The 16,177-nt window shown below is 37.1% G+C and overlaps 1 protein-coding gene across 2 annotated transcripts in view; it reads right to left on the reverse strand.

Moving 5' to 3' along the window:
- LOC131300688 (stearoyl-[acyl-carrier-protein] 9-desaturase, chloroplastic-like) overlaps positions 1–16,177 on the reverse strand; it is a 78,857-nt gene that overhangs the window by 10,676 nt on the left and 52,004 nt on the right. The window contains exons 1-3 of one of the 2 annotated variants that reach the window (XM_058326642.1): positions 9,365–9,537; positions 6,567–7,067; positions 4,975–5,623 (exon numbers count right to left, since the gene is read on the reverse strand). The exons of the other annotated variant lie outside the window; for it this stretch is intronic. Of the exons in view, the coding sequence (XP_058182625.1) occupies positions 5,072–5,623; positions 6,567–7,067; positions 9,365–9,499 (1,188 nt within the window). The 5' untranslated portion in view covers positions 9,500–9,537 and the 3' untranslated portion in view covers positions 4,975–5,071. Of the gene's footprint in view, positions 1–4,974; positions 5,624–6,566; positions 7,068–9,364; positions 9,538–16,177 lie in introns of those variants that run through there. 2 annotated transcript variants of the gene reach the window in all.

Genomic DNA, 16,177 nt, shown 5'->3' on the forward strand with positions numbered 1-16,177 from the left:
ATGTCCGGATCAACTTACGCACATCTCAACTTATTGCCTCCCAGGTCTGGTCAAAGGCAGGCTTTCCATGGGAATGGGAAATTCAAACGAAATTACCTCTCTCTCCATCCCGTCAAGGTGTCCAGGTCAACTTATGAACACCTCAACTAATCGTCCCTCCGGTTCGGTCAAAGGTAGGTGATTTATGTCGGGACTATGGAATTCAACAGAAATTACTTCTTGCGGCTTGATCCCAAAAATCGAATCCTAGTCAATTGCATGGAAAGCAAATTCACCAACCAACTGAGCTAATCCTTGGGGCTCCCGTCTCCCTCTCTCCCTTATGAAATTAAGATAAGAAACCAGAAGTTTTATTCTTCGAAAAAAAAAAGAACTGAATTAAATGAACAAAAAAATAAAGACAAGTAAAGGCTATTCTTTCTAATTGGCATCCGCACAACAATAAATAAAGGTATTTACCAAAAACAAAAAACATGAAATAAAAGGTTTGTAATCTTACATATCAAAGAAAATAGAGAATAAATTATATATACTGACGGTGTGAACATTTATTTCCTCCAAATTAATTACATTGTGCCATATTATCAAAACAATGGTTCCATTTAATAGAACTTGGTAATGTGACGCAATATAATTGATTTGGAGAAAACAAATATTCATGCCGACAGTATAAAGAATTTAATCTCGCTTAATGTAGAAAGGAAATAAAGGATGAGAACACTTTTTTTTTTGCAAGAACACTTTTTCTAAGGGCTCATATTTTATTTGTTTGTTTGTTTGTTTTCCAAGGGAGTCGGCAAGTGAGAGAAAACTATCGCATGGCTCAACAACAAAATATGGGGCCAGAAGTCGTCCACATGTTCCTCAGCAAAACTACGAGTAATTTTTTTTTGTCATTTTTTTTTCTTCTTGACTAGCATAATCGTGAAAATTTTTTTCAAAAATATATTCTAACAGATTAAAAATATTAAAAACAATGATTAAGAACGCGAGCGGACGATGTGACATAGTAATTGACCCATTTGCAGAAAATAAAAAAACATCTTAAACATTTATGAAAAAAACTAAGCCGTCTTGGCAAGGGCTGCTGCAGGATTTTTAAGTCAGCGGTGACAAATACGTATAAAAAAGTATTTTGCATACAAAATACTAGTATATAAAATAAAAATATTTATTTTGGTGAAAACTTATCGGGCATATTTTATCATCTTTAGTGAGCTATATATGATCTACTTACACACAATTTTAATTAACTTTCATCTAGTATGATTGTTTCGAATGATCCAGTACAGAACAATATGAAGAAAAAAAATCCAATTACATGGAAAAATGTAAATTTTTAGTTGCTTTTTTGAACTCAAAGGGTTCGCTTAAACCCTCTGAAAACCTAGTGCAGCCCGCCCTAGCATGATTTGCTAGTACTAAAAGTCAGTGAAAGAGACAGGAAGCTCGATGGGTATTGGATGGGTTTTCTTTATTTTGATTTTGGCGAGCGAAAACCTTTGTAGCTAAAATTCTTCTCAAACAGTAGAAGTAAATTTTCTTCTACAGTAGAAGTAGAGTTATTTACTGAACTGATTTGCTCTATATATGTTTTTTTTTAGTCTAAGATTTAGATGCAGAATTTTCCATTTTCTGCATATAATGTGTGGTTTTTTCGAAAGAAGTGGGCACTCGTACGATCTTTGCCGAGTGGTAGGAGCATTCGGTGGAGCCGGTGAACCACACTTGCTTCTCGATAGAAGTGCAGAGTGGTAGGAGAATTAGGTGGAACCGGTGAACTACACTTGCTTCTCGATAGAAGTGCAGCAGCGAACAAGCATATATAGGAAGAAAGGCTCCCGCAACCAATCCTCCCCAGGAGATACACTGACCTTCGATCCCTTTGTGCCATTTCCTTCTGACTAGCAGAAAAGTCGGGCTTGCATCGGCTCATTCGATTTTTTCCTGACCAAATTATAGAAACGAGAGCAGACCTTCAACTAGAATCTAGCAGTTTTACTTCTTCTACACCTCATGTCTTGTGGTGTGACAATAAATCTGCTATAGCTCTTGCTTGCAACCTTGTGTTTCATGCTAGGACTAAGCACATTGAAATTGACTATCATTTTATCAGAGAACAAGTCTTGAATCATCACATTATCTTGTATCATATCAGTTCCGAGGCTCAACTTGCTGATATTTTCACTAAGCCTCTGTCTGTTTACAGGTTTCAACTGTTGAAGTCCAAACTCATGGTAGGAAATCCTCCCATAAGTTTGAAGGGGGGGTGTAAAGGAGTCTAGTTCAAGGGATCGGATTTGATCGCAGCTGATCCAAGCTCCACTTCAGTATCCACGTCAGCTGTATTAGGGGATTAATCTGTTAGTTAGTTAGAAAGTGGAGTGGTTAGTTTGTTGTAAACAGAATTAGTAGTCAGTTGATGTGGAACGATGTAAAAAGAGGGCTTTGCCCTTGTTTGTATCGATTAAGGGAAAACAGAAATGAAATTGGGGGAATTCCATCTCTCTCTCTCTCTCTCTCTCTCTCTCTCTCTCTCTCCTCCTCCTCCTCCTCCTCCTCCTCCTCCTCCTCTTGATGTGTTCTTGATTCAGTTTTATTCTTTCCACTAAATTCCATACTAAGCCTCTTGGATTTTCCCTGCCAACGAATTTCTCTCAATCATGAACCAACCAAAGTAAATTATATAACTAGAGCTCAAATGGCAAATGGCGACAGAGATCAAAAGTTTTGCTCTTGATGACGACGACGATGGTCCAATCCATTATGAAGACGGTTTATGTTCAGACGATTATGGTCTGATTACAGGTCAAAATTAAAAAATTTCTTCCCCTCTTTCACAAATCCGTAGGGATAGACCGTGTTTCTGTTTTTAATTTGGTGCTTCAAATTTGGTGCTTTTGGTTGTAAAATCTTTTGATTTCGTTATTGAAGCAAATCAGAGTTGTTATTTGTGATTTCAATATTGAAGCAGATCGATCTTCTGTTGTTGTTGTTGTTGTTGTTGTTCTTCTTCTTCTTCTTCTTCTTCTTTGGCTGTCTCTGTTTATGATTACGTAATCTAAGATTTTTTCACGGATGTAAATTGAGATTTGAGGGTGGATGAGGAGGGGTAATATGGTCAAAATCTAGCCGGATTATTTATAAACTGGCTTCAACCCATCCATATTTAATCACCCCTAGGCCGGATTAATTAGTCCCAGGCATAATTCATTCGGGTATGGAAATGAACTGCCAAACCAAGGCAAACCTTGGTTTCAGTGCTCATTCGGGCAGATTAGCTCATCCCATTCCTATGGTTGCATCCAATCGGGCCGTTCTGTCCACTTAAATAAGTATTGCCGTCCAAGACTTTCCTAAAGGGACAATGATTTTATGTTAAATTCCTTACTACTTGAGCCCACTGCATAAATTGTAGAACTGTGTTATACACACAGATAAATATGTAACAGATTTTGCACAGATTTTTGTGTGGGATCCATTACGGATCTCATACAAACAATCCAATCCGTTCATTAAATGTAAAACGTTTTTTTTCAAGAGTCCTTGTGAAGAATCAGCTCAATCCGATACCTATAGATGCTCGATCCAATCATCAAACTTTTCATTCGATTTTCGGAATAATAAAATGTTAAATGATTGGATCAAGTACCTATAAGTATCGGATTAAGCTAATTTTTCGTGAGGGCAATAAAAAAAATATTTTACATTTAATGAATGACTTGGATTGTTTGTGTGAGACCCGTAGTGGGCCCGACACAAAAATATGTGCTGGATCTGCGTAAAACAAATCTATGTCAATAGACTTATTGTAAATTGTATTGTTTCATAGCACTGTTATCCTAGAGCCACCGACCCATCCCTTCGCAATTTTAAACCGACCGGCACACAGAGTTCTCTACACATATCGTGTATTTATACATATCAAATTGGGAAAATGATGGCCAAAGACGTGTTTTAATAATTAATACCCGCCAAAAACATTTTCAATATTAACAAATGTTCTTAGCTTATTCTTGGCGGGTATTAATTATCAAAACATGACCTGGGCCGTCATTTTCCCTATCAAATTGAGCTGATTTTTCACGAGGCCCACTTGGCTTTTTCTTTTAAATTATTGAACAGTTTGCATCATCCGTGCGGAACTCAAAATGGGTTCCACGTGTTGGTCGGTGCAAAATGGGGATGGGATGGATCGGTGGCTCTAGCAGCTCCCTTCGCAGCATAACAATTCTACCAATAACAATTTCACTTCTAAGCCCACGTGGATAACAGGACCAAAATTCATAAGCCCAATTCTATTGCTATCTATTTTTTTGGAAGTTAATTCTTTTGCTATCTTGTTTTCTCCACCAAATAAATGCTAGTAAATCTTCGTGCAATCCTTTGTAAGACTTTTCAATTTGCACGATTTTCAAAGGCCTACAAACAAAAATATATCAAATAACAATATAAATGGACTGACAAAGTGCAAATTAGGTGGATTAAATTGGTGCATTCTAGCACCTATCTCAAGACAATTTTTTTTTTTAGTAGCTTTTAACTATTTTTAGTTTTTTCTTTTGCCAAGCAATTGTATAAAATCAAAATATTCATTAAATCCATCAAAACATAATTTATATCTGTAATTCACAAATCATAAATTGAATTCAACAAAACACACGTAAAATTCAATTTTAATAGTCCGGTGAAAAACAACTTTATTAAAATGCATAAATAAACTTCTATCATGCACTTCCAAGGTCTTCATCTCTAGACCTTCAGCTTCCTATCCAACACTTTTTTGCCCCTTGAGCTACGAAACATACTTGTTTCTAATTGCTCCATGTTTATTGCTTACTCTTTCCTCTGTAAATTCTAATTTATTAAGCAACCTTTTTTTTGATACCTGCAAATATAAAATAACTAAAAAATAAGAATGATAAAAATATAAAACAGGTCTAACAAAGTACTAGTTTAACAGTTGTATAATATACACTAAAACGTGTACATCACAAAACTTCAAAATTTCACCTCTTCTATTATTTCAATTTCTGTTTTATTTTTGTGGCAAGAGAGTTGCAGTAGGCCCTCAGATCTTCACTTCTTTATCGAAGATCCAGCTAAACGGAACATACCGTGCTTCTTTTGCCCTGCCTGGAGCCAGCCGCCTAATTCTCTGAGGCAACCCGCAAACATAATCCTGGGCTTTTCGTCCCTCCGAAGAAAGCCCAGTTATGTCCTCCACCTTCCACCTCCCAACCAGAAACTCCAATATATCCGAGTAGTCCTTGGCGGTGTAGACTCCAAGCTTCTGAGCCACGGACGAGAAATGGTCAAACAGATTGTCATCGCGACCATCGTACATCAAGTGGGCTGGCATAGTTATTTTCTTCCTCGTCATGTCGGCCAGAGCCAGCACGGTTGCATCAGGGTCGATCTCAAAGAGCTTTTCGACTATCTTGGTGTAAGCAGTCTCGTGGCGCTTCTCATCAGAGGCAATGCTCCCGCAAATTTGAGCCAACTTCGAGTCCCCGTACTCTTTGGCATGCCGTGCTGTGTTCCCGTGAGAGATAAAAGTTGCTCGTTCTTGGAACGACGTGTAGATGAAACAGAGGTAGGGACTGTTTTCGAATCCTGGATCCTTAAACAAGGCAAAGAAGGCCGTCCACCAGTAAATATCAGAGGTGAGGGTACGCTTATGCCGGATTAGAACTCGATCGGAGTCCAAATATATTGTTGTTCTTCTACAATTAAGATCAGGAATTAAGTTTGACAGTATAGTACTTGGAGAGTGTTATAGCCTAACTTGACTGAGCAAAAAGAACTGTTCCTCTCTAATTAGCATAGTAGGGAAAACCCTGCTTTCAAGAACTTAAATGTCTGCTTCTTCCCGTAGATGTAAGAAGAGGGTAGGACTTGGTAATGTTTCGCAATGTAATTCTGATGTAGAACACATATATGAAGGCCCAATTGCATGATCGATGTTTAATTTCCGATTATCCGATTAGGCAAAATTCGGACGAGTTCGGAATAGGCAACTTGATGGGCTGACTTATTTTCGCGATTCGGTCATTACACACCACCCTAAGTCGTGAGTGATGGTGTTTTTTTATCCTAATTCCTTCGTTTAGACCTTCAATTTACTTTTAAAAAATTTTGATTCATTAATAACTTTTAAACCGTAATTCCTTATTCGTTGGTTCTTTTTGAGAAAGTCCTATTTTTCTTCCCGTTTTCAATTTTAGGAAAAAAATTTGGGACTTTTTATTTTCCGACTTTATTTTTAGGGTTTTTGGGGTTTTTAGGGTTTCGGGCCTATAAAAGGGTTGTAACCTAATGTTTGCCTCACATTTTCATCAATAATATTACAAACTTTGTCTTTCTTCTTGTGGATTCAAGAAATTGGTCGTAGCTACAAGTTCCTATATCGTTTGGATTAATACGCTAACTATAATCTCTTGTGAATTCTATTGTGTCAAATTCAAATATTGACCAAAGCCTAATCGCTAAGTTGACATAGACAAAAGGGGGGAAAAAAAAGAGACAAGAAACAGCTGAAAAATTATTGGAAGCATGCATCTTACCATTCCCGACCCAATCAGATACTGAATTGTCTTCTCAATTTGCCTCATGTCTACTCGTCCACACAGGTAGAGGTACTTATTGAGAAGATCGCCATGCCTGTTTTCTTCTGCAGTCCATCCCCTAGTCCACACTGCCCAAGAAGTGAGGCTCGCCCCCGTTTCGTCCCTAGTACCATCTATGGTATTTAGCATTGTTTGGTAAGTAGGAAGTGCTTCTTCTGTGATCATGCCTCCAACCGAAACAACGAAGTAATCGTCCGGAATCTCCTTTGCCCTTTCCCTTAATTCCATGACTTGATCATGAAATCCATCGGAAGCGGGATCGGGAAGAAAATCCTGTGGTTGCCAACATTTCTCCACTGGCTTTAAATGAACCAAGATGTTCTGCTCGGCCCAATCCTCCAGGTTTTTAAAGATCTCCATCTTTTCGGGTGGCATTGAGTGAGTTACTTGAACATGAACCTCACGAGGAGGGCTGAAAGACTTCTTGAGACTCTCAACCTCTCTAAATAAGACAGGAACGGAATTAGATGCTGCGATTTCAGTTTGGGTACAAGGCAAGGCCGATACAATTAATGGATCAATGATCAGAAGCATATAAGCACAGTTTTACTACAAAAGAAAGAAAGAAAAGGAGTATGAAAATTAGTGCATTGAGTGGTTTGAAAATTAGTACATTGATATATAGGGAAGCAAGCATATAGAGATGGATTTCAGGCGAGGGATTCGAGCTCCCTGCCCTTAAATCTGAGAATTAATTCACCGTTAGAATTGACTGTCAAATATAATGGCCCATGCATTTGAATCTTTAAAGAAGATGCGTACGTACCCAAAACAAATACATACTTCACATTCTCAGTAGAACCCTTCTATGGGAACCTACCATCCGTGCGGTGCGAAGATCGGCACGCGCGCGGAGCTCACTCCAGGTTCCACACGGATAATCTCATGAGCTATTCAATAATTCTAAAATAATTTTTCGAGTGGGCCCACGAAAAATCAGCTCAATACTAAGTAAGTGTAGGTGCTTGATTCCTGGACCTGGATTATCCGTGCAGGACCAGGAGTTGGCTCTATGTGCCGATCTGTGCATGCTTGGTGCTTATTGGAATTTTTTTTTTCATTATGTAGGCCTAATCTTTTAGTTTAAAATTTGTATAGAGTTATTCGACAGTTGTTGGTGCTTTTTTATTATTTTAGCTGAAAATCCTACAAAATTATGCAATTTTGAGACCTATGCCAAGTTGTGACTTCAGACATTTTTCAATATCATGATTAGGCCGGTTTTATCATTTCTATGATTATGATGGTATTGAAAATGTCTTCAATTTTTGTTATTAAATTAAATAAGTAGTTCGTTCTAAACATTGGAAAGTATATAATTATGTGTAAATACTAAAAAAAATAAAAGGGTCTTATTAGTGTTAACCCGAACTTCGGGTCCAGAACACGACACGATTTTAAACAGATTGGGTTAGTGTCAAGCTATTTGACACATTTATATTTTAGGGAAAATGACGGCCCAGGACGTGTTTTGATAATTAATATCCACCAAGGATAAGCTAAGAACATTTGTTAATACTGAAAATGTCATTGACAGGTATTAATTATCAAAACACATCATTAGCAATCATTTTCCCTTTATTTTAAAAGTTGTTTTGACAAGAACCCAAAAAGACACGAAATATGAAACGACACGATACGAACACGACTGGACACGATACGATGCCCACCCCAAGTTACAATTGACAGTCAAATAATGGCCCATGCATCTATATCTTGAAAGAAGATGCTTATGTACCCAAAACAAACAGATTCTCAGTAGAGCCCTTCTATGGGAACCTACCATCTGTGCACCGTCAGTACGGTGCACAGATCGGCACGCGGAACCCATTCCGGTTTCACATGGAATAATCTGAGCTATTCAATAATTGCAAAATAATTTTTCAAGTGAGTCCGCGAAAAATTAGCTCAATATGATAAATGAGTGCAAGTGTTGATCCCTGGACTCGGATTATCCATGCAGGGCAAGGAGTGTACCCCGTGTGCCAATCTGTGCAAGGTCGGGGCTTATATGGTCCGAGTCGTTCAATAATTGTTAAATAATTTTCCAAGTTGGCCCGCGAAAAATTAACTCAATATGATAAGTAATAATTTTTTCGAGTGGCCCGCGAAACATATATCAGCTCAATACGATAAGTGAGTTTAGGTGCTTGATCTTTGGACTTGGATTATCTGTGCGGGACCAAGTGTGGCCCCGCATGCCGATCTTTGTACGGTCGGTGCTTATATGATCGGTTCCCATAGTTTTTTTCGTTCTCAGCAAATCACTTACTCACGACTTACGTGTCACGATTCATTTGACATTTAGCAGAAACTGACATAAAGATCGGAGCATACCCATGCAAATTCCACCATTCCAGAGCCAAATTTTTGTTTGGATTAAAAAGTTAAGTACTTTTTTTGTCTTTATTCTTCTTTTTTTTTCATTCGTTCATTTTGCGTCAAATTTTTGTGACTTATTGATTCTTCTCGTCAAGAAGAATTGAAAAAGTAAAAAATTATTTTATGAGTTTCGATTAAATTTTCTTACTTTTCCAATACATCTCAACGAGACGAATTAGCAAGCCACAAAAGTTTACTGTAAAATTAACAAATACAATTTTTTTATTTGAATAAAGACAAATAAATAAGTCGTTTTGACCTATTAGGAGCAAAGTACCACAAACCCAGATAGAAAAATAGACAATTGATTAAAGAAGAATGATGGAGTAAAATTCAAAGGAGGTGAGAAAAACTAATGTGGAGCCGGAGCTGAGGGTGGCCGAGGCCCTGAGAAACTTGGGAGATCTGAGATTTGCCTTGGGGGGAATAGCAAAAGAAGGGTACTTGTGGGAACATTCCAAGGTGATGGGATTGAGGTTCAGAGCCATTTTTTCCTTTCTTTCTTCTTTCTTGTTGCTCGAGAGGGTTTTTTTTTTCTCTCAATGGGAGAATGGAGAAATTAATAGAGAAGAGAAGAGAAGAGGAGATTTTCTTCTTGTTATGAAGTGGAGAAATGCTATTATGTGCATGTGAGTGTTTTGGAACAAGAACGGAGTACTTGGAATTGAAGTTGAGGAGAAATTTTCGGGGCCAAGGAGTGCATCTGGGCCGTTCAATTTAGTTTTGGACAACTCAGATTTGGATAGAAAAAGGAGAGAGAAAGAGGAGAGAGAGTACTGGTGGGGTTATAGGAGAGAGTGTTTCTATTTGAGCCGTCCAACACATTTTTGGATGGCCCGGATATGCTGCTCGGATACTATGTGGGCACAGCCATGTGTTAGTTTTACGTTAAATTTTTATGACTTATTTATTCGTCTTGGCGAAAGAAATCGAAAATTACAAATTTTTTTTATCGAAACTCATATTTTTTTTAAAAAAGACAAAAAAAAAAAGAAGTCAAAAAGCTGTATAAAGACAAAAAAAAAAAGTCACTCTTGATTTTTTAATCCAAATCCATCCTAAAATACCAGAAAACTAAGAACTAGTTACTCTTGATTTTTTGGCCGTTCAAAAAAAAAAGAAGATACTCTTGATTTTTTTAATCCAAACCCACTCTTAATTTTTTTATCCATACCCACTCTTAGATTTTTTTTTGACAAGGAGACTGAATTAAATGAAGTAGTTACTTTTCCCAAAAATAAAAGACTGAATTAAATGAACAAAAAATAAAGACAAGTAAAGGCTATTTTTTGCTAGCAGTATTCAGAAATCTGTGTGTGGGATGGAATCCACCAGTCAGTCAGTCAGTCAGTCTGTCTGTCTCTCGGGTGTCCGGATCAAGTTACCAGGCTGTTTACACTCATTTTTGGCCAAAAATCAAGAAGTCGATTCATTAAAAGGTGGCCTTGAAGATTGCAGTTCTAGCCTTGAAAGGCCTTACGACCGGCCACTCACGAATTAAGGTTGTCTATTAAAAATGATGGGCCTCCCATCATGGCCCAAATCAGTTAAAAGGCCCAAGGATTAGATTAATCCATTTGATTCATTCAGGCCTAATCCAAGTGCCTAAGAGTAGCAAAGCCCACGGAATAAGCCCGAGTTGATAGAAACCCTGGTTCATGCTCGCCAGACTTGGGCTCAGAAGGCTTACAATGGGGCAAAAAGCCCATGACTTACCAAACGAGTTCAGGCTTGACCAGGAAATAGGCCCATTACTTTAAGAAAACATCGTCAAAAGCTCACAAGCAGCTCAAAGGCCTCGAAAGCTGCTCATAAGCAGCTCAAAGGCCTCGAAGCTGCTCACAAGGAGCTCAAAGGCCTTGAAGCTGCTCACAAGCAGCTCAAAGGCCTAGAATATTCTTGCTGGAACAAGACTGGGTAAGCTGCTCACAAGCAGCTCAAGGTCTGTAGTGGTGGGACCCCATTCTTCAGGATGATGCAGAGACCAGCAACAAGTGGCATGCATGCAGCCCTTGGAGATTCTAGTGAGTGACTCCTGCAGGCCTAAGCAAGCTGCTCACAAACAGCTCTCCCAGGCCTGCTTAATCTTTTTCTCGATCCTTCTTCCGTAAAGAATTAGGTTCAAAGGGTTTTTTGGGGCCCACGAGGAATTGAAGGCCCAATGAAATGAAGGGGGGCCTGGGATATTTTTTGCCCTGCAGCTATGGTGGGCCCGGAAGATAGCCATACAAGCATTAGCTTGAGTGTCCAAGCAGCTCAATATGGTCTGGGTACTGCAGGGCCTGGAATTCTTTTTGTTTTTTTAGAAGATTTGCACAGAGAAGGGGGACTCCTCAGGCCTTTGCCATATTCTTGGAGTGTAAGGCACGTTTTGTTCAGGAGGCAACCCCCTCATTGGAGCATTTTGAAGCTGCTCAAACCCAAGCCTTTGCTAGAAGGCCACTTGGCAGCCATGCATTGGAGCATTTTGAAGCAGCTCAAGGCCTGTAGTCCCTATAATTCTCAGTTTTTGAGGCCTTGCAAAAGGTCCACGACCTCAAAAGCTCACAGCTTATGCACCTATATTCCCATTTCTTTCAAGCATTTCATGTATTCACTTCAAAGTAGTTTAAGTTTTATCACATTTCTTGTACCCAAGCTTCATTGAATTGATTAATGGAGTTCGTTTGATCCTTTTTACTGCATTGTCTTTCTTTCCATTGTTCTAACAACAAGGGGGAAATACTTTAAGTCCTTAGCCCGACAAGGCAACTAACGAACCATCACGAGGCCTTACCCTTTAGGCCGAGCACGATCACTCGATAGAAGTCAGACTTTGAGGCACGAAGGCCTTAAAAGCAATTCAGACAGACTTGTCCTGGCACGCCCTCGCATCCCAAGCCAGTTTGGTTTCAACACTTTTTGTGGAGAAACACAGGCTTCGACTAATCGTCTCTCCAGTCTGGTCAAAAGCAGAGCATTCATCTGTGACTATGAAATTCAACAGAAATTACGTTTTGCGGCTTGATCCTAAGAATCGAATCCTAATCAATTGCATAGGATACAAATTCATCATCCAACCGGACTACCTTTTTAGGCTTCCCGGTTCTCTCTCTCTCTCCCTCATGAAATAAGAAACCAGAAAACGACTCAAGTTAAAAGAAGTTGTTACTTTTCTAAAAAAAATAAAGACTGAATTAAATGGAAAGAAAATAGTAAAGACAAGAAAAGGCTATTTTTTTCTAGCAGTTTTCAGAAATCGCTTTACATATAGCAAGGAGTTTTAAAACGTTTTACGTTTGATATTTTTTGGAACTCCGTTTAATGTGGACATTTAAAGGGAAAATATCCCATATTTTACAAAAATAAATAAGAAAATTTTCATTTCTTATAGAATGATCAACGTTCTTCTTTCTGATTGGCATCCGCACAACAATAAATAAAGGTATTTACTAAAAAAGAGAGAGGATAATTTGAACTTACACCCCTTGTACTATCACCAATTTAAAGATATATTCCTTGTACTTCAAATTTAAGAACTTAGAGCATCCACAGTGGAATAAGCAAAACAAAAGGTTGCTAAAGTTAGTAATGTTTATTCAAAAAAAATACTTACATTAGAATAACTAAACTTAACAAACCTCTTAGCAACTCATCAAATTTTTGGCTTTTGAATAATCTAAACTAGCAATCTTTTGCCAATAACCAAATTTAGTGATCCCCACATTTTATCAATCAAGTACACTCATCATTACACAAAAATCTTCTCTCTCAACAATGTTTTCAAAAAATAATTATAAAAAACTATTCTTACTATTCCTTTCAGAAACTTTTTCTAAAAAAAAAAAACCCATCTTTATATGAACTTTATTTATTTAATTTTTTTATAAAAACCATTTTTTCAATTTTTTTTAAAACTATTTTTTTTAAAAATTGTATTTACACAAAATTGTTTTTTTACACATTTTTTTTCATAAACTATTTTTTTATCCAACTATTTTTAACTTAAATTGTTTTTTTTCTTCCAAAAACTGTTTAATAAACTGTTTTTTTCAAGAACAAATATTTTTTTATAAAAACTGTTTTTAACATAAACTAGTTTTTCAAAAGATTTACGTGAAATGAAGGGGAAAAGTTTGGAGAAAACTCAAGGAAGGAAGCAATGATCCCATTGGTTTTGATTGTGAGCAAAATATAACCAATATGAGACATGATATTGCTAACTTTAGCAACCTCTAAATGGATAATTAAAATCTGATGTAGCATATTTTGATTATTCACTTTTGCTTATTCTACTGCGTATGCTCTTACACCCCTATACTTTCTAGTGAAAAAAGGGGAATTTGCACTTATGCCCCCCTGTATATTTACCTACAAGGGGCATAAATGCTTAAATTTAAAGTACAAAAGGTGTATCTTTAAATTAGTGATAGTACAGGGGGTGTAATTGCAAATTCCCAAAAAAAAAAAAAAACACATGAAATTAAAGGTTTGCAATCTTTCATATCAAAGAAAATATTATGTGATGATAAAAAAAAAAGGGGAAAAAAAATACTATGTGGAAAGAGAATAAAGGACGGGAACACCTTTTTTTTTTACGAGAACATTTTTTCTATTAACCGGGGATGTTGTCGAGCAACTCTCTGCGGAGCAGCTGATCTGGCCGTTTATGTGCACTGCGCCATAGGAATTTAGTGATACTTTGTATTTGGATTCTTTTTTGAATTTATATTTTAGCAATCATTTTAAGCTCTTAATTAACTTTAGGCACATTTTAGATTTTGAAGTTGAGCCTTATCCCTTTTTTTTTTCCCTTCCTTTTTTCAAACAATAATCTCAAGGGTTGGCCTGATAGTCAATGCATGATACTTATTGGTTTACTTTCTCCTAATTAAGGTTTGACCGTTTGAGATTCGTAACCTTTCAGGTGTCATCAACTATTATGAGCCAATTCATATGGAGTTTTTTTTGGCTCAAATTTTAAATCATTCTCTTGTTGGTGGACAATGAGATTAATTTCAAAAATATGCGTAAACTGATCCAGACAAGAATAAATTAATGCATCTATATAATATGGGAGGGTGGTATATATTTTCCACTGTTGGATTGATTCATATTTTCCACCGTTGGATTGGTACATATTTTCTACCGTTGGATTGGAAATACAATTCTCACCTTAAATCTCTTTCTATACATACCTTCTTTTGGAAATTAAAAAGCCATGCCTTTACATGCCTTTGATTAAGGAAACAAAACATTCCGAAAATTAGAGACTAATTTCCGAGTACTAACTTTCCGGAAATCTATAATTAAGGAAGTTCTTTCTCTTCCTCTCTCTCTCAGAACACGTTTTTTGGAATAATTAAATTAAGGAAGTTATACCAATTGGAATCCATCATAATCTCCTTGATTCTCTCTCTCTCTCTCTCTCTCTCTCTCTCTCTCTCTCTCTCTCTCTCTCTCTCTCTCTCTCTCTCCTAATTTCAGAACACGTTATTTGGAATAATTAAATTAAGGAAGTTATACTAATTGGAATCCATATTAATCTCCTTGATTAACTCCATCCCCAAGTTTTCCTTGATTATCCTCTCACTATCTCTCCTTCCTTCCTTCTAATGTTCATATCTCCGTACAGTTGCTATCCTTTTTCTTCATGTGACTAATTTCTTTTAGGGGAATACCGGTCAATCTTCCAATTCCTGTGTAAGCCTTAATCTAATTTTTTTACTTTTATGTGTTGGCTAATCATTGTTTCCCCCTTACATATTGTACACAAATGACCAATCAATTTTTGACAGGATGAATTGTGAGAATGTTAAGTATTCGATTAAATGTATCGACCATCCGAGTACCCTTCGGCTAGGAAGTTTCTGAAATTGAAATTTAGTAAGGTTTCTGTCCAATTGAAATATTGAAATGTTTGAATGAGATTTTTGGGTATCATTTTTCATTCCCCGTAACCATGTATTGATCCTTCGATTGTGATTTTTTTGTGGTTTGACCTTACCCTTGCATTTGGCATCTTTCAATCTTGGGATTAAAAAAACTTAAAGGCAATGACTAGGAAAAGGAAGACAACACATGTGGACAATGGAGAAGAAGATTTACAGGTATCACTCTTTGGCATATCTTCTGTCTTTCTTTTGAAAAAATCATTGGTAGTCAACTAACTCAACTAAAGTTTGATAGTGATTTAATTTTGTTAGGAGTATTGGGATTACAATAATAATTCGTAAGGTTCTCTTCTGTACATACTTTATGCACAGATTGTAAAAGAGCTATCAAAAGCAATACTTGCGCAACGTGCACGACGAGAGCGAGAACAAATTTTAAAGCAAAGCATGGCTCGGCAATCAGAACAACAGTTGCACGAAGATACAAGTGGAAGACTTTTATCAATCAAAATCATGGTCGATTATCTGCATCTTCTAACCATCTATATAATACGGAAGAGCAGTTTTTGATGAGTTGTCATTGAAGAAATGATTTTCCATGAAGCTTTAAACCAATCTCCAAACTGGAAGTATTCCAAACTGGTATTATGAATACCAGCCAGGACACCCAGTCGAAGAACACTCTTTTGGTGGGGGTGACTCTTTTGGACTCATCTCTTTGTATCTTTGTTTTGATTCATTGGTGCTAGTCTCGGTTTACACTTTACATTAAGTAGTGGTATTATTTGAAGCATTAGGAAGTACTACATGCCTTTTTCTTTTTCTTATCTGCATTTGGACTTGACCATAATCTAAACATGAATACTTCAACCTATATACATACAAGTGCAAAGGAATGGTGTGAGCAATTCTATAGGAGTGACTTAAATGGTATCGTTCTGTTGTTCTAAAGCTAAACATGGATGGCATGAAAGTAATGGAAAATGAGGTTTTGGTGGTGTTTTCAAAATAGAAGACAAATGGCTCCTTGGTTACGGCGGCAAGTTCACATACACCTCAAGTTTGGAAGTTGAAATATGAGCCATCTATTAGGGCCTAACCATCATCTTAGAGAAAGGGATGACCAAATATGTGAAGATCGAGACTGAATCACTTCAAACCACTTCAAACCAATTTGATTGATAATTAATACCCGCCAAGGATATGCTTAGAACATTTGTTAATGCTAAAAATGTTTTTGGCGGGTATTAATTATCAAACCATGTCCATGGCCGTCATTTTCCCTTTTCTTTG

Source organism: Rhododendron vialii, chromosome 9a (assembly GCF_030253575.1).
Source record: "Rhododendron vialii isolate Sample 1 chromosome 9a, ASM3025357v1".
NCBI lineage: Eukaryota > Viridiplantae > Streptophyta > Magnoliopsida > Ericales > Ericaceae > Rhododendron > Rhododendron vialii.